This window comes from Carassius gibelio, chromosome A1, assembly GCF_023724105.1.
Source record: "Carassius gibelio isolate Cgi1373 ecotype wild population from Czech Republic chromosome A1, carGib1.2-hapl.c, whole genome shotgun sequence".
NCBI lineage: Eukaryota > Metazoa > Chordata > Actinopteri > Cypriniformes > Cyprinidae > Carassius > Carassius gibelio.
Window position 1 is genome coordinate 28,541,239 of NC_068371.1, and position 19,685 is coordinate 28,560,923.

Here is a 19,685-nt window from a genome sequence, read left to right on the forward strand (position 1 = left end):
GGTATGGGAAGAGATATGTGCCAAAGTTTAAGGACCATTTCGCCCACACAAGCAGTTCTTAAGCAAAGCAGCAGCATAACTAGGCATAGTGCTTCTGTTGTGTAACTCCGCTCTATACAGAAAACAGTGATTTCTGAGTTACTGCATTCAATATTTCTTTTCAATAAATGCCATGAAATTATTTACATTTGCATACAGAGGAAGACCATATTTACATCCAAATTTAAATTAATTCAATGGGAAAGGCACCAAAACCCAAACTGCCTAAATTCTGATTTACATTGCATCACGTCCAACAGATGTCTTTTTCATTTAATGAGTGAGTAGTTCACTTCATTATATTATATTTTTTTTCATAGAGGCCTACACTGCAGAAGGTTTTGTCGATTAGTATTTTCAACATGTTTTATGCAAAAAAATAAAATAATAAAAAAATAAGCTCAACACCAAAATTCTACATACACCTACACTTCTGCCGTCAGTGTGGGCTTTACATGGCCTGTTTTTAAGCATTGTACATGTGGCGCTGTGGTCAGATTTTTGGCATATTGCATCATATTTTGTATTTTGACATTCTGCTGAAAAAAAAAAAAGAAACAACCTTCTAATTTCTTTATGCCAGCATTACAGTAATGCAGTTATATCTAGCCTCATTCTATCCTATACTGTATGTATTTGTTTTTCCATGTACATTTAGTCAGGGCCCAGAGCCAATCCAAGCACTGTTTCCCACTGAAATGATTGCAGCTCTTTGGAAGGTGTCCCCATCTCCGGTCTTTCACACTCCGAGAGATTGGCTCCACTACCAGAATTCAGATGAGCTTTGCTAGCTTGTCCCCTCAAAGCTTAAAGGTTGTGCACTTCCTAACAGCAGAGGAACAGATCTCATCTCTATATCACAAACGTGACAGTCCTTAGCTCTTCTGTAGTGAGCTAACCGGAGGCAAGCGTGATGCCAGTATGGGTCCAAACACTGCAAAGTAAAGCTGGGGGTAGAGTATATATATCAGCATACGCTGTAGACCAATGACATGACTTTGTCATTTGTGTGAGCCGTGGCCTGATCAAATATTCATAACCATGGTCAGATTAATCCATGCACCATTTCGTAAATATTAACCCCTCCAATTCTCCCGCGCCTGACACAAGGGAATCGCAATAAATAGCTCCTCATGTTTACTTTCAATACATTTAATCAAACACTGGGACAAAAGCTCAACATCTCTGCTTTCTTGTGAGAAAGAAGAGCAAATTACATTGAATAATTTTACATTGGTAATAACTTGAGAAAAGCAGGCTTTTGAGACCCCTTTGTTTTGTGCATAATACACGATAATGGTGGAGGAAAGGGTCTAAGGTGGTTTTGCATTACAATTCAATGTGTCTGATTTGCAAACGGCATTTGAAATAATGTTTAATTTATTGAGGGGCATGCTGGTTTTTTGACTCCTTTTACAAACAAACCCTGGGCATGTAAATCAAGTGGAAAGTATTGATCTAGAAGACGTTACAGAAATAAAAATCACTCTAATTGTTTAGATGAATTTAAGTTTAAAAGCCTTTTACAAATCTGAAATAGCAATTGCACAATTAGATCAAACCATGATTCTAGTGTGTGTGTGCAAATACGTTGTACTGTAGCAATCCAAAGAAATAGTTCACCCAAAAATCTAAATATTATCATCATACCAATGTATTGAAAAGAGTGACTAACAAATTTGTCAGAATGAATGCAAAATTGTAATATTTGGTTGAACGATCACTTAAAATGAGATGTTTACAAATATTAATTGTCCAAAGTAAAAACAAAAAAGTAGTGACATCAAGCATCTCTTGGAATAAAAAAATAAAAATCCTTTTCATGGAGGTATTTGTGGCCCTTACATAACGTGGCTATTTCTCACGAGTCTCAGTGTTATCTTGTCGGTATTCCCACCAACATATTGTTCTTAGGTGAGCAGCCCTCAGGGACCATGGTCATCACCCTCACAGAATACCCATGAGTCTCGGCGGCCCAACTGCGGTCCAAGTCCACCAGTCCCATACAGCGCTTTCCTGGTGATTAAGGGAGAAACAGTTTGGAAATTAGATGAACTTTATCTTTGAGAAACAGGCCAGAAAACTACTCAGCTGTAGAACTGTTAGTTATGGTCAAGAAAATGCCTAAATGTACTTTTAACTTTTTTTTTAAAGAGTTCTATTATCAGTCAATGAAATAAATTAAATTAATGCTCTGGTTTTTCCATGGACATTTTAACCTTGAATCGCCAAAAAAAAAAAAAAAAACATATGTAATAATTTACAATGACAGTCTATAGGGTAAAAAAAATTCCAAAGGATTCAAACACATAAATGTGCAGCTAACATGTTGGTCACACTTTATTTTAGGGTCCAATTCTCATTATTAATTAACCATTAACAATTACTTTTGCCTCAATTAATTCCTAATTTGCTGCTTATTAATAGTTTATAATGTAGTTGTTAAGTTTAGGGTATTGGGTAGGATTATGGATGTCATGCATTATATGTACTTTATAAGCACTAATAAACAGAGAATATGTTAATAATAGACATGCTAATAAGCAACTAGTTATTAGTGAGAAATGGACCCTATATTAATGTGTTACCAACATTTTTTTATAAACTGCTTTTATTAAGCAGTTAGTACATATATGTTTAAGGGGTCATATGATGCGATTTAAATTTTTCCTTTCTCTTTGGAGTGTTACAAGCTCTCGGTGCATAAAGAAGAAATGTAAAGTTGAATCAATGTTAAAAACAGTTGAGCTTCTTACTAAATTTATAGAAACCATGAAACTTTTTTTTTCAGGATTATTTGATGATGAATAGAAAGATCTTTCAAATTTCATGAATTCATTTTCAAAAACTTTTTCCAAAGTGGAATTTCAAATAACTTTAATAACAGACATTTCTTTAAAGATATTCTGTTATCTCAGGGATAAAACAGTAAAACTTAAAGCGGTGCTTTTTGAAAACACACTAAAGACTTAAAAACAAACTTTATCATCTTATCAATTTGTAATTAATAGCTCATCTAAACTCTGAAAGCCTTTGGAAGGTCTCGGCTTTGACTGACACATCACAGGCATCGGCGCTGATTAGCATGTGTCTTGTGAAGAGGCTGTCATCTCGCCAGCTATAAAAGATGGGCAGTGGAAGGAAAGATGACAGTGGCATCAGATTTATTTGAGAGTGCAATGAGACGGTGAGGCTGAATGTGTGTAGCAAGAAATTTGATGGAGAGAGAGGTCACCGAGCATGTGTATGTGTACTGTTATAGATTCACCATTTATACTAAACAGAAATGCTTTTAAAGGGTTTACTGGTAACCTAACAAGTGCTTTTGGTCCAGAGAAACATTAACAAAGGTTTTTAAACATCCAATGGAAGTGCACACAATTAACCATCAACTAGTATTTTGAGTCAAATGTAAAATAAGTATTACTGATATACTATTTTAATTGTTATTAATATTTAAAATTTGTTTATTTTTTATCATTTTCATTTCAAAGGTGCTGTATGTAACTTTTTTTGCAAGTTACTAACTACTCGCTACAGCCAGTTCTTCTTGTTTGAAGTGTGCGTTCCATGTCGGAATGACTGTTTTTGTTTTGGTCTGTGTGATTCTGCCCACTGCCAGTTTAACCAATAGTATTTCGACATCCCAGGTTTACAGTTGGTGGAAATCACAGTGTATTGCAGCCATGGAAGCCATCAAATGAACAGGTCAGAGATCACAGAATCTGCCCAACCTAAAAAGCTTTGGCATCCATCTACAAAGCTCTTTGACCAAAGTCCATTGTCAGTTGTGCTCATTCCTGTTCTGTGTCTTCAATCTGTCAACCCATTGGAGTGTCATGTCTGAGCGGGAGGGGGTGAGAGAAACACCTCTCCCGAATATTTTGAATTTGGACAGCAGTACCCATTTCAACCACTAGCTGTCAATATCACATACTGCAACTTTACATTTTAGTTACAGTTATAGTTATTTTGTTGTGTGTTTGTCATTTTCATTTCTAAATAGCTTTTCAATTTAAATTTTATATATTTGTTATTTTAATACTTAAACGAAAATAAATTGAGAAATAATTCCTTGGCAAGTACCTGAAATGAAACATTTTATATTTATGCATGTGTATGTGTGTGTATATATATATATATATATATATATATATATATATATATATACACACACACACACACACACACACATATATATACACACACACACAATGTTTGTTTTAATTCAAATAAATTCAAATAAAAAATTAACAATTAAAAACTGCACATCTAACGGCAATAGATAAGTTCGCTGGAGAAAAAACTTCTAAAAATTCCTGATGTTTGAATTTTCAGAAAATTTATGATGAAGGTAATGCGACCAAAACATTGTCAATGAATAAATATTTTGAGATTTTTTTTGCATAGATAGTTTGCCGGATTTTTATTTTATTTTTTTCAAACAACAACAACAAAAAAAATCTAAATTTTTCATGGTCTAAGTTTCCATTTTAGTTAATGATAATAGTCAACACTTTTAGCCATATGGACGATCTCTATTAGTATTTCCCCTCCTAAAGCAAAACAGGCACAACAATTCTGACCACCTGTTAAAAAATTACCACACATCTTACCGATTAATCGTCGTTCTGGAGGTAAATTGATAGCCGTCTGGTCTGCAAACCTGCACAGGATCATGTGCTCCTGTGGAAAACATAACATACCGAACACATGCAGACACATCAATAAACACATTTGCACATAAAAATACACCCAAAAAAATATCTGATAAACAGCATGTGTGTGGCTCAGCTAGTGCAAATTGTAGAGAAATATCGATGCATCAGATCGTTAGGGTTGTGGTGAGGAAACGGTCCATTTATCAACCCTTACAACCAGCCATTAAAGGGAAACACAGAGGAAAAAGCAGCACCCAGTTCATTTTATATTAATCAATATAATCTAATTGCATTTTTTGCAGGGAACGTTGCAAGGAAGTGCCGCAAAATGACTTCCTCTGCTGTTGATGACCAACGATGGCTTCAAGCAACCATTATTCTGAATTAACTGAGTGAAACAAGTGCTGATGGAAAGGAACGTAACAGCCCTGGCAGATTGATTCCTCCTATCAAGTTCAATCCTCTAGGCTAATAGCTGCGATCAATGCTATAACTCAGTACAATGTCTCAAAAACAGGCTTTAACACAGTAAAGTGTTTCTAGAGCAGGTTTAGTATTTGTACCGATGAGAAACATCGCATCGATTATGTTAGTTTGGAAAGAAACCCAGGGAATCTATCTTTTTAATTTCATTTTAAACAAATCAAGTCATAATAATTCAAATAATATAGCTTATTCCGTAGGGAAATTCAATGCACGGAAATCATTTTTATCAATGCAATCACTGCATCGAATTTACCAAACCAGTTGCAAATTAAACAAAAGTATATGCATCTAAACTATATATGTGCAGATCATATTTTAAGGGTGGTTGCCAGGTTTGCTACATCTGTAATAGATTAGGAAAGTAATATCACACCTACAGTATCCTCAACAAGTCCAAACAGTTTAATTCATAATACAGTTTGTTCAAATTCCAATAGTAATAGCAAAAGCGATGCTTGTTTTGGTAAACAACACTAATGAAATGGCTCTAGGGAACTGCCTTTCTCTTGTAGGCTCCCTATGTAGGTGATATCTCTGCAGGGGCCGTGAGCGCAGTGTGAGAGAGGCAGATGCAGGAGTCAAGAGAACATTGTGACTGTGAGATACGACTGATTAACCTCATCCATTACTCACACTTCTGCCTCACTGTGCCATCAGCGCCTGGAGAAAAGACAACGTGCAACTACAGTACATAGCCACGCTATTCCCAGGAATACACTATTTCTGCAGCGCTTGAAGTGAAGGAAAAACACCGGCTTATGGTATATGTTCTTGTACAGTAACATTTTCACAAAGCTGGTTGTGGGAGCAAAGAGCTGATGGAGATTCACCTCAACTTCTATTTTGTCCTCTATAGTTATAACTAGAGATGCACTGGTACAGAAATTCTGGCTGAAACTATCATTTCTGGTAACAATTTAGATTAGGTAACAATTCACTATTAACTAGCTGCTTATATGCATGCATATTTCTAGCATATTGGCTGTATATTAGTATTAACAAAGAACATATATCTTCTGCATGTCCACATTTTAGATCCCTAATCTTAAGGGTTACCTAATTTTTTACGCCAATAAACACTGGTCGATATTTTAAATCTATTTGGCTTCTATATTATATATTAATATGATATTATTATTATACTAAAATAACAACTGATATATAAAATATTAGCATTTAGTGCTTTATTTTCTATGCCAGGTTTCAAAAGTATTTTGTTTAAAGAAGAAAAACAAGGTCTGAACATCTGCTTCCAGTATCAGGCTAATAAGACTCATTCCAATTACAGTGTCATGACCTCTTGTCAGACATGAGCTGAACATGACTAAACACTGCTCTACACATACATGAGGCTCTCCTGTGGGGTTTTCCACTCAGAATCAGGCCGTGTGACGTCCCACACGTGTAGGCGATAATGAAAAGAGTGGAACACTTACCTTATAGCTCAGAGTCTCTGTAAACCTGGCGCTGTGGAGAGAGACGGAGGGGGCCAGATTTAATGAACTGACACACACTGAGGCATGAATGAAAAATTACATGACACGTAAAAAAAAAAAAAAAAAGTTTAAGGAGAGGACAGTCTATTCAGATCAAAGGAGGTGCTGAAAAACATTATCTACATACAAAAAAAAAAAATGCATATAGTGGTTCGGTTGCAGAAATAAGCGGTGTGTAAACCACAGGATGTCTTATGTAACACTTGCATGATAAAGAAGAGCTCTGAATCTCTTGGAGATGTGTGTGTGGTAGGAAATGTTTGGTACACTGACTGTCTGTCATCAGGAAGCCCTTGCTGGTCTACTGCCGAATGCCACAAATGACAAAGAGAAAGTCTCGGCAACACAGTGAACAACCAGGGAAAAATAATTTCCTGTGCTCGCTGCTCTTGCCACCCTGATGCTCATGCCCCGCGGCAAAATTCCTGCCTGAGATTAAATGAAAGTTTACGCCAGATTTGGTGAATGATAGCTTGCGACTGGGGGAAAAACTGATGACTGTTAGGAAGCTTTAAAACCCTCTCTCTCTTTTTTAACATGTTGTTGCCAACATTAAATGTGGGAATGATGAGACTCAGCTGTGGGATTGTTGATACAGGACATTCAATTCTGAACATCGGTGTGAAGAGAAAGAGAAATAACTGATCCGCAATAACGAATGTTTATTATGGTAATCTATCATGGTGAGCTACTTTTGATCGTCATCATTCATTCTCATCAGTATTTTTTTCAGAGCATCCAGAGCTTAACATTTAATACCGTGGATTATAATAGATCTACACTGTTGCCGTGTACTGTGGAATTAGGCAAACGAATGAACAAAGATCAGAGAGACAGAAGACATGTTTATCACCTCTTGGGAAATTTGAACTTGAGTGTGTTTTGAATGAACCCATAGCAGCACGGACTAATCACAAATCCCGCCCGCGCCTGAAGGCAGCGATCCAACACCATGTCTGTCGCCACTCCGCACGCATGCAGGGCCACCTGAAACAGACACAAGACACCTTAAACACATGGGTGCTTTACCAACAGTTGGTAACCAACCAATCACAGTTGCGCAAGAAAATAATGCGTCACTTTTGGATAAGAGGGTTGATGTCATTTTTTTTAAATCTCATATGCTCACCACGGCTTTTACTTGATCAAAAATATAGTAAAACAACAATAATAGAGCGAAGTAAATCATTACTCAAGCTTTCAGTCTCACATGATCCTTCAGAAATCATTCTGATATGCTGAGTTAATGCTCAAAACAGATGAAAAATAACAGTTGAAAACTGCTGTGCTGCCTAATAATTTTATGGAACGCGCGATAACTTTTTCATAATTTTTTGATCAACAAAGTTCAAGAGAACGTAATTTATTTGAAAAAGAAACTTTTTTTGTAACATTATAAATGTCGCTTTTGACAGATTTAATGCATCTCTCCATTAATTTCTTAATTTCATCTTCACAAAATAATCTTTCTGACCCAAATCATCTTGAATTGAGTCAAATGAATTTACTGAAAAAATGCATTAAAAATGTAATCTATACAGACAATGACTTGAAGACATAACTTAAAACGTAATTAAATTAATTTTCAGATTTGTGTTGAAATATGTTTCAAAATATGTCAAGGTATAACCAAAGTGGAAAGGATCACAGCTCTCATTAAAAGGATAAAATACTTTGGGTTTATGGAAAGCCTTTGATTACTTGATAATCACACGACACATTTTTGAAGTCATTAAATAAATAAACAAATTTAGAGACTGGTACAGAAGTTTTTCAAACCTGCATGAAGCCAACATGAAAGCCTAAAAGATTACATTACTAGGAACTTGACATTTAAACCAGTATTACACCTAAAGCATAATACATAAAATACAATTTGTTATATCATTATAAATGTGTGTATTCGACTAGTTTCCAGTGTTCAGGGTGGTGTAAATTAATGCATGACAAAAACCACCAGATTAAACTCTTCACGCTGCTTTCCGCCTGTGCTTGACCACATTTCCACACATCATCTCAAAGCTCTTCCCATCTTTGTCTATCTAGCAGTGTTCTCATTGATCTGTTAGTGGTTTGGGCACAGAGCGAGAGAGAGCGGCAGTCATACCCCGTCACTGTGACACCGCATGACAGCAGACGTCGCTCTGCCTATTAGCAGGAAAAGTGGATCGAACAGATTGATGGAGGGTAAAGGAAAGTCTTAGATGTCCTCACAGAAGCTCAAGTGAAGATCAAGCGTTCAGCTCGGCTCACGGACTAGTGCCTATATCCATCACTGTTAGGGTGAGAAACTGGAACAAATAATGCTAACTGTTGTCTCAGTGAGTGTGTGCGCACAGCCGACCAAATCCATGGATTAACACCCCTTAAATCCCCCATAAGAAGTTTTCTGGTATATGTGGCCGAATCACAGAGGATTCGCTTTACATTCTGCTTGGAGTTGCCATAGAGGAGGAAATATGTCTGTGAACTCTGTGTGGGAAAAACACACAGCCTTAGCTGATATTTTATAGGCCGTGACTGAATAAATCAAGTGTGGATTGTAATTAAGTTCTTGAGACGCTAATTAGATCGAAATGATTCGTAATGTCTTTTCAACAGGATCTGGAATTAAGCCATTCTCAAAAACCCAGGGCAGGTGTTTGAGTATTCAAGGGCCACCCTTATGTAATGATCAGAATCCACTAATGCAGGGTTTCGGCTATTTGTAGTACACCACCATCTCATAATGGGGCCATCCAATCAACAGCGACGCATCACCACTAAGACCTAGAGAAAAACCTAGAAAACCTAGAGCTTCGAAGACGTCGTGCTTGTGAATTTCTGAAATAAATGCAACAAAACTGCATCGTTGCAATGCACCAATACTACAGATATTACAATGACGGACAAGAGACTTTAAGAGTAAATCAATGCACAACTAGTGTATGAAAACAGGTACAAAGTACAGGAATTTTTCAGATAAGTCTATTCACACCAAAGGCAGAATGAAAAAGTATTCAGGCAAATGCTTTAATGCAAGATATAGCACAACTGAGAAACGATATTACCCACTCTGATAAAATACATTACTTTTATGTAGATATATAGTGATAGGATGATAAAGGAATAGAAGGTATAATAACTAAAACAATAACGGTGTACTGACAGTAATAATATAGAGCTTAGCAAAAAAATGTGACTAGGTAGGCAAAGTACAAATATATCTAAGACACTTTCTCATGTCTTTTTGATCTGCATGAATACTGTTGGTTTTTATGTTTCTCACGGACAAAATGAACAGTTCTCCTATTAAAGCAAATAAATAAATAAATAAAAAGGAAAACTGAAACCAGAGCATATAAAAAAATAAACATAAAATGTCAAAACTCCAAAACAAAAAATTGTCTGTTGAATTGTAATATTTAGTGAGAACAGGTCAACAGAAAAGAACATTAAAATATTGTTTTTTAATATTTGTGGGTGAATGTTTACTGTGGCTATAATACTGTAAAGCAATTACACTTGAGCTTAACGTGAAATCATTCTTGGGATTAGATATTTATTTTTACAAATGGAAAGAGGTTGTCTTTCATCGGAATGTTGGATGCTCCGTCTCTAGAACGAATTTGCAGTCATAATGAGACCAAGCTCGTGGGCTGTCTCCCAAGAGATCAGATGAGTGTAGTTTAGCACGGGACAGAAGCTCAAGTTTGTTTTCCCTTCGCAAGCAAATAAAGTGGATTTTGCATCAGTTTTGTGTGGTCTGAAGGATCCAGCAAACAAAACAAACAGAAGTTTTCTGAAAGCATTTAAAATACAACAAGTTGAACGCCAGCCTCGATGCTTGTTTTTCCTCGCAGAAATTATTCAGCACTGGATGGCAAAATAATAAAGCATGCTGCAAAAGCATATTTCTTCATTAGGATTTTTTTTCTTTTTTTTGTAGCAGGACATTTTTGCTGATGATATTTCTTTTTCTTCCCCTCAATAGGGATAAAAAACATTTCTGTCTTTATAATTAAGTAGTTTGCCTGAGGTGTGGAAGACACAGCTTCATGACTACGATGCAAATTAATTTCTCACAGCCGCAGAGCACAGCAGTGCGCCTCTTTTCTTTTACACAATCATTCAACAGGTACAACAAATCAAGTTTGAGCAAACAGCCTACAACTTCACTTTTCACATCATTACCCACGTTTAATCTTATTATTTATTTATTTTTGGTGTAGCTACAAGACTTATTACAGACTGTCTTAAAAAACGAATAGAAGCTATTTTCAGGTATCTAACCCTCTGGGAAACAATATGTATCTGTTTAGCAAGCAAAGCCTTTTAATCATTAATGCTAATGAAATGTGAGTTAATAGTTTAGAAACCCAAAGACGAGGTAAAATGGAAAGCCTTAAAAGACCTCTGTCTCTAAACAGCAAGGCAATCTGTTTTATATTACCAACACACAACAGTGCACAATCACTTTCAAGAGCTTTCATATTAACTGTTAATCGATGGTGGAATGACTCTTTAAACTCAACCCAAACACCACAACAATCTTTTCCATCTGAATGTGTTTTCATGATTGCTGTCATCTGTATTTGCTGTACAAGATTTTAATAAAACCAATTCAATGACTAATTGCATAATGTGACCAAGATTTCTTTCACTTTAATTTGTTTTTATGGTTTTATCTGTAATTTTTTTTATGCTAATTATTATTGAATTATTAATTTCAATATTTTTGTAAATATTCAGGTCAGGTAAATTTTAGAACTGCTATCATTAATTATGAAGCATTGCTTTAGTACAGAAGGTTTTTTTTCCTTTTCGTTTTTGTACTTTTTTAAATTTTTTATTAGATATATTGCTTTTGCAATGATGGTAACATTCTCAACATTTCTGTAACATTGCAGAATATTTAGTAATATTCTAGTGCTTTCCGGAGCATTGTGGGACTAGTCAGAAAAGACAAAATTCCTCCAATTCTGAAGTTTTGGACGACTCACTATGTAACGGTTTATGTTAACGTTCAACTGATGTTTGCTCAATATTATGCATGTACCATGCACCTGTTATGCATGAGTAATAACATTAGCCTGTATAATTTGTAAACATTGTTTTGCGTGAGCACTGCAAATGATACAGTATTCAGCATGTCAAACTTCATAAAGAAATATTCCAATTAAAAGCAAAACAACATTTTTATTTAAATATATATACACACACACAGTGTTATTTTCAAGTCTATAAACCACAATATTTAAATGTCCCTGATATTTCCAGATTTTTTCAGTAATCTAGAGACAAGCAATTTTTCCATCCACTCCTGTGTGATGTTATAAACTAGAAGATATTTAATGTTTAACTTAATGTGATAAAAAAAAGGTCCTATTGCTTTCAAAGGTGCTAAAATAATCCGATTACACTTTTATTACTTATTTCTGATGTAAGTCAAGGAATATTTCACATCCACATTGGTAAATGTTTGAGGGAAAAAATAACTATAAACCTAGGATGGTAATTTTGACAAATTTCTTTAGGTGCCCATTTGATATAAATCTTGCGTGTTCTTCTTTTTTTATGATAGTGCTAGTTGCCCAAAAGAAGTTCTACATAGATATACAGGTATTGGTTTTGGGAAACAGTAAAGGTTTGATAAAAGTCCTTTGTGTGGGCAGCAGATAATCCCCCAACCTGGGGCGCGTGTGAAGCTCAATACTGCATCTGCAGCTCTCTGTGGAGACGAGGCCAGGGGCTGCACTCCCAAACATCTCATTACTTCCACAAACAAACAAGAACTGCAGCAAGCACATACTCCCTCATTTATTACAAATACAACAGTATCCCTCAAAGATTACACAGCAAAAAAAACTGTTTTCAGACAAAATATCTTGCATTAAGTTTATTTATTACTACACTGGCAAACTGTTGTATTAAATAAGGTCAGAGAGTGCTTAACACAGGTACAGTCCAGTTAGTAGTTTCAAATTTCTAATATCTTTGTGGTTACAACACTTGAGCAAATGAAAAATTAAGCTAAAACTGAATGCACTCTGTTTGGGTATGTTTGATAGGGTCATGTCGAGGAGTTAATTTCATCGCTCAAAATGCAGAAATGAGAAACCCACTCGCTTTTGAAATGAAGGACAAACGTGAGGGTTAACTGCATAATTAATATGGATGGCAGGAACAATCAAACTGCAACTGCGGAGAGCCAGAATCCAAACTTTTAAACAGGTTTTACAATGCAAGGGACACCTTAATGTGAAATTACTGACACTGCTCTCTATAGCAAGAGACAAATGCTATAAGCAAACATTAACAAAAGCAATTTTCATTGAAAGGCTATGGGGGGTTGAAATGTGTAAGAGCACGCTGAAAATAAAGGATTGAAAATCTAATGTAAAAAAAAATGAAAGCTGCATTACATGAGTTTTGCCCTTTTGTTGGTTTGGATTGCTTCTATTGTTTTCATTTGTAAGTCAATTTGGATAAAAGTGTCTGCTTAATGACTGAATGTAAATCTCCATTTGAAGCCTGCAATTGGAGTTATTTGTGGAATTATCTTCATTACATGGGTTGAGTATTGGCACGGCTCCTGAGCACGGATTAATCTAATGTTTTAAGGGTCTATGTGTGGGCTGTCAGTCAACGCACCAGTTCACTGTACTTCACCATAACAATAAAATAAGAATTTTCACCAGAACCTGAACAAGTAACATGGCTGCCAGTTTTGTTCTGACCAACTGAAAAACTAAAAATAGTTTTACAACAAATCGTGCTACCGATGATGATTAAATCAAATGATCGCAGTAGCACAAATAAGATGCTGGATGAATTACAAACCATTTCCTAAAATCCAAACCAAAATGCCACCTAAATCTGTTAGCATTATTATAGTGAGAATTATAATTGTGCACTGTAAACAACAATGCCTGTAAATATATATAAACACACTTGCTGAAATATTGAACACTTCACAGACAAATATCATGCATGCGTATAATATAAAGCAGCTCTTACCCCAATGTTGAAGTTTCCAGTGAAATAGTCAAGATTTGCTTGGACGAAGCCGATGTTTGTCAACCCAAGCTGAGCACTTCGCTCTCTGGCCCTGACCAGTGACTCCTCTTTATTTTCAATGAGAATAACCTGATCGATAACAAACAATAAAAAAGGGATAATTCACCATGCCTCATAGAACACCTCTTACAGTTTACTGGTTCATTGCTCATTGATTCTCAAACTGCTCTTCTTTGAAAAGCCGTTTCAGCACAATCAGCTAAGAAAATGAAGTACATCTAATAATCCACTGAACTATCAAAAGTGTATTAACGCTCAAAGAGTATTCTAATGCAGAGTAAGTATCACCTTGATTTTCATATTCTCTCTGTACAATTTTCCCAAAAAGGTATTGTGGGGAAAAAAACTGAGTGGGAATCAGTTTATTTTTCCAGTGTCAACAAATGAGGTCACTTGGGAGGAAGACAGATTTAGATTCTCTTCTTTGACTCCTTTAACTTGAACCTGCTACACTTGAACAAATCAGAAAGTCTTACCTGACATTTAGGAAGCGTGTACGCCAAAACAATCCCAACGTGCCCCTAAGAAAACAAGAAAAGAGAAAGCTGCAAAAGATCTTGGAGAAACAGAGCTCAAAGAGCTCATCACATCACAGTCGGCTCATGAGAACACAGACGCCCATCCGAATATTGACCTGTTGCTCTCAGGCTGTAACATCGGTGCTTGTATGCATGCACAGAACAACAAGATTACATGAGGTGACAAGGGAGGAGAACAGATGCTTACTGACACACATACAGACTCTCGTGAGAAAACAGAAACAAGTCCAATACAGTTTTAAAATGTCAGAAGGCACCGTACCCCCCCGCTGCAGAAATCAACCACCGTGTGCCCGGGGCGGGCCAGCTCCTTCACCACAGCAAGCAGGTTGTTCAGCTGTTGTTGTTTGCGCACGGCGCGGGCGTCTGACATCTTACCTTTTGAGAAAAGCAAATGTGAAGACTGAGACGGCCGACAGCAACACAGTGCAACAAGATTCAACCGAAGCCAAATTAAAAATGAGTGTCCATATCAAACTAAACCGAGATCACAATCAGTCCCTCAACTCGAATGGATTTATTATAAGAATGACTGATTCTGCAGAAATCAATAATTAAATAAATTAAGGTGGCTATATAAATAACAGACGAATTAGGGCTGGGCCCTATCGATTTTATCGATTTTATCGATTAACTCGAATTTGACGTTAAGGGCGATCTGTTTTGTTTGAAATCGGTTTTCTCTTTAACTTCCACCACCGGCTCTCCCCTCAGGCTTCCGTAGTTCAGAGTGGGCTCGCCCTCCCCCCGCTTTCCTTACAGCCGCACATTTTATCTCACCAAACATTTCTAATGTGCGATCATATTAAGTCGTTTGTCTGTGAGATCTGCGAAATCGGTCATGCGCGCTGCGGAGGCTGTCTGTCAGTCACTCACACACACACACACACACACACAACAAGAACGAGCGCGGCGCACACACACACGAATAACAGAACGAAAACTCCCGCTAAATAATAAAGAGTGACGATGGCAGAGAGAGTAAAACTTACCAAAGTGTGGTTATACTTCCCTAGCGTTAGGGTGACCAGCTGAGATTATTCAAAGATCTCTTCAGTCTGTCATTAGTCTTTAGTGTGCCACAAAAAACAACAACATTAAAATCATGAACTCAAATGTCAATGTGAAAAGAAAAAAAAAGAAAAAAACAATGACTGTTGTAACAGTGCGTAAATCAGACCTTTCTGTGATGCTAACGCTAATGAGTTTAAAGTTTTGTTAGCACTTTATGAATACCACTGTGACAAGTATGTATTTTTGTAATGGATCTAATTTTGTCTTTTTGGTTACATTTATTTAACCAAAAGTGTTTTATCAAAGAGGGACACACAATTTTATTTTTTATTTATATTTTAAGTTATTTTGAAGATGCATTGTGTGACTGTAAGTTATTAGAAAACTGATAAGCTACATTTTCACTGTTTACAAGCAGTGCCTGCCATCTCGTTTACAAGCATGTTTTGAGGCTTGTTTCCTGTTACATTTATGCACAAAGGGAAGATTTAGATTAAACTGCATAAGTGAAAATCAGAACAAAATAAAGAGTACATTTGTTTTGAGCAATTTCTTTGTCGGTTGTAGTTTGTTTTTAAATAGAAAAATTTTTTTGATTAAAATCGAAAATCGTGTTTGGTGTGAAAAAATCTGAGATTTTTTTTTAAGCCATATCGCCAAGCCCTAAGACGAATATAAAGAAACTGATTGATATAGAGATAGATAGATATAAATACATCGGTAAACAAACAAACTATTGGTTTATTTAAAAACAAATTAATTTACAATTATTTTAGAAGTAAATATGGCTATATAAATAACCGATATGATTAACAGATAAACAAATACAAGAACCAACAAAAAAAATATAGAGAGCATAAAACAAACTGTTGTTTTGTTTGGTTTAAATAAGATTACATTTTATCCTAAGAGAAGAAAAAGGGTAGAGTGATTCTAGAGCCTAGCAAAGCTAATGTAGGAAATAACTGATAAAAGTAAATACGTAAACTATTGTTGTTATAATAAAAACATAAGCATAAATTGTCTTATTATAAGACAAGGGGAAAAAATGGAATAATTCTAGAGACTAACAATGTAGGAAAATAACAGAAATTGGTTGTATTATTAATTAAACCATCAAAATTTGGGTAATAATAATTACATATTAACACTGTTATCAAGCACATCAAGTGTCAAGGCAGGGTGTGTTACATCATCATTAAAATGTCTAATAATTATTTTGCGTCTCCATTTGTTATGTCCCTCACTTGACTCTGCACAATTTACATCAGTCTCTGAACATCAAGCTAATGAATACCTAAAAACGGCATTGGCGACGTTTAGCATTCTTACAGTTCACAAACTGAAACTGCTAAACACCACTCTCAGCTGTGATTAAAGGATCGAATTATTTCATCGGCTGTGTGAGAAATGTTAAAAGCAGGAAAGCTCTCAAAAATACATTAGTACACCTTTTTTTCCCTAGCCACTCAAGTCACCTCGAACTTTAATTGGAGTTAAAGGCAGTTTTCACACAGCCACGGGGAATCAATCTGCAGCAGATTTCCTGTTTTGAAGCTGCGCTGAAGAAACACCATCACTGTAATATAAATCACAGATGCGTCTGCTGTGCACTGCTGCTCTCATTTATGCACAACTCTCTGATGAGAACGGAAGTACTACCTGGAGCCAAATAGGAAACAAACCGCAAAACACGCTAACAAAGCTTTGTACAGTTTTGTTTATCATGTGTTATCAACACCTGATAATTAATGTCTATGATTCTGACAGGCTACAAAAGAATCAATCAGGCTCAGGTGAGGCAGAAAAGACAAACATGCTGATTCTTTCGCAAAGACGCATGTGGAGCAGATACACAGTATGCAGGGAAGATGTAACTCATTAACCGAGAGCACATTTACAGGCTCTGAAAGACAGAAATCCAGAGGAATATCGGCGTGCCGTCAAAAAACGATCCCTAACACATCAAGAGAATCAAATCCTTCCTGTAGCTCAAGTGGTAGAGCATTGCGTTATCAAGCGTAATCAAGGTTGTGGGTTCGATTCCCTGGGAACACATGATAGGTAAAAATTGATTACCTGAAAGCACTGTAAGTCGCTTTGGATAAAAGCGTCTGCTAAATGCATAAATTTATTTATTTTTTATTTAAATTTTATATATATATATATATATATATATATATATATATATATATATATATATATATATATATATATATATATATATATATATATATATATAAGCAAATAAATAAGCCTCTAATTTCCCATAATTTGCTGTCCTTTTATAATAATAAATACAGTAAGCAAATAAATAATCATAAATAAGGAAGAAACTCTCAAAATACACTGATCAACTCCACCAAAAGCTGTATTCTGCAAGCAGAAAATTGTGATGCTGAAAGTGATGAAGGAGAAACCAAGCAGAAAGACGTTCATAGAATAATGAGATATATTGATCAGGCAGAGTTTTTAATTCACCCGAGATAGCAGCCAGGTTTGATTCACAACCCCCTGCAGTCCTCGGAGACAAAAAGAGAGGCTGATAGTGTGGACAGAGATGATTGAGACGAGACACAAAGAAAGAGGTGTATGTGTTAGGAATAGAAAGGATGAAACAAAGAAGAAAAGATCATGAGGTCTAATCAGGGCTGCACTGAAGCAATCATCAATACTGCAATTCCTTTTCACATTACTTTAGATCCATGTTTATTTATGTGCCTCTTCATATATTATCCCACAGTTTTAATAAACTGGCATTTCTCCGTGTGGTCAATTATGTGCATGTACACCTGTACGTACCTCTGAATGACATCATTCTAACAATGTACAGAGATGTATTGATCTATACATGTGTATTGCAGTAGGGATGGTTATCTCAGCTACCTTACAGTTCTGGTTTAAGAGACAGGTTTTCTATTAACTGAACTGTAGGAGATAATATAATAGGAAGACATAATTAAAAGCCTGATTGCATCAATGCAATATTGTAATTTAGATTTAAAATGATTGAAAAAATTATGTGCTCACCAAGGCTACATTTGTTTAGTCAATTTTGGCTTTCTATCTGAACAGTAGTGAATCAATATGTGATTCAGAACAGCAAATTATGGCAGCATGCAATGTTCCCACTGAACTAGCATTTTCAAAACCGACGGAATGGAGGATGAGAAAATGAAAAACAGCGTGTCTTTTCAACATAACTCAGTCTAAAAGAGTTTCCAATAGTCTTCCAGCCAGCGAACCAACGGGAGAATATTTTCCAGCAATCCAGAGTAGACCTCAATTTCCTTCCTTTCTGCTGTAAAGTGTGAATGTGTGAGCACAAGCAGGGGAGGGGGAACTTTTACAGAGGACACAAAAGCAGAAGAAAACAGGCCCCTCGAGTGGACGGTCCGAATAGCTTGTTTGAGAGGTTACATCTGTGTTTGCAAGATTAAGAGAGGCCTGAATGAAGGTATTTAAGCAAGAATTGCTCAGGAGGACATCCTCAAGGTTGTTTTTCTGCAAACTATTCACAGGCACAGCTTCAGGGAGCTGGAACAAAATGCACGGATAGTTAATAGATAAAAGGCCAAAATCATCGACCTCAAATCACTTGGAAGTAGGGCTGCCACTTTTGTGAAAAAAATCTTTTTCGATTTTTAAGACATCTGTTCGTTGAATCGATTGTAAAATCGATTTTCCATGTCTAAAAAAAAAAAAGACGTTTCCCTTTTCAACGTCAAATAACGGACGAACGTAAAGAGCGCTGGAAATGCAAAAGTCAGCAATATTTCTTATTTATTGGGATGAAGTGCAGAATAACAAACAGCAACAGAAGTGCAACATTCTCGAAAAAAGATATATGCAGAGGAGACGGCTGCCATAACAAAAGAAAAACATCACTGCAGTCTTCAACCCGGCTGCATTTATGATTTAGGCATTTAAAATATCTCCAAGATTATTTTAATAATGATTCAATCCATTTCAAACAACCGTTCAGGCAGGCATATTGAAATGCGCAAAAAGTTACAAATTTATTGAACAGGAAAACAAGTCGATCAACATTTTCGGGGTCCAGAGCATTTTCATTTTCAGGGTTTATTCACTATATGTCCAGCTGTTGAGAAGACGTGCTACGACCGCACTGATGTCCCAGGGACACTCAGGTACAGCTGCGCAAGGTGGGGGTATTACTGCCAATTTTCCACCACAAAGCCGGTCGCTGTCAGCTTGCAATGGTCCTTTTTTATAACTCAGAATCTCCTGTAATTAGATGCGCGAATGAGGCGAATTCGTGTCTACCGCACCGCGAGACCTCCAGACGTGCGTAAACGCGTCTTTACATTGATTTATTATTGAAATTATTCGCGCCAGACGCTCTATTTTCGATTGGTGTGAACGCAGCA

At 36.2% G+C, this 19,685-nt stretch overlaps 1 protein-coding gene across 1 annotated transcript in view; it reads right to left on the reverse strand.

Annotated features, from left to right (window-relative positions):
* Positions 1-1,175: 1,175 nt before the first annotated feature.
* LOC128017638 (glutathione S-transferase C-terminal domain-containing protein-like) overlaps positions 1,176-19,685 on the reverse strand; it is a 40,166-nt gene continuing 21,656 nt past the window's right edge. The window contains exons 6-12 of the mRNA XM_052603087.1: positions 14,543-14,658; positions 14,218-14,262; positions 13,682-13,810; positions 7,536-7,669; positions 6,623-6,653; positions 4,656-4,725; positions 1,176-2,055 (exon numbers count right to left, since the gene is read on the reverse strand). Coding sequence (XP_052459047.1) covers positions 1,916-2,055; positions 4,656-4,725; positions 6,623-6,653; positions 7,536-7,669; positions 13,682-13,810; positions 14,218-14,262; positions 14,543-14,658 — 665 coding nt within the window. The 3' untranslated portion in view covers positions 1,176-1,915. The remainder of the gene's footprint in view (positions 2,056-4,655; positions 4,726-6,622; positions 6,654-7,535; positions 7,670-13,681; positions 13,811-14,217; positions 14,263-14,542; positions 14,659-19,685) is intronic.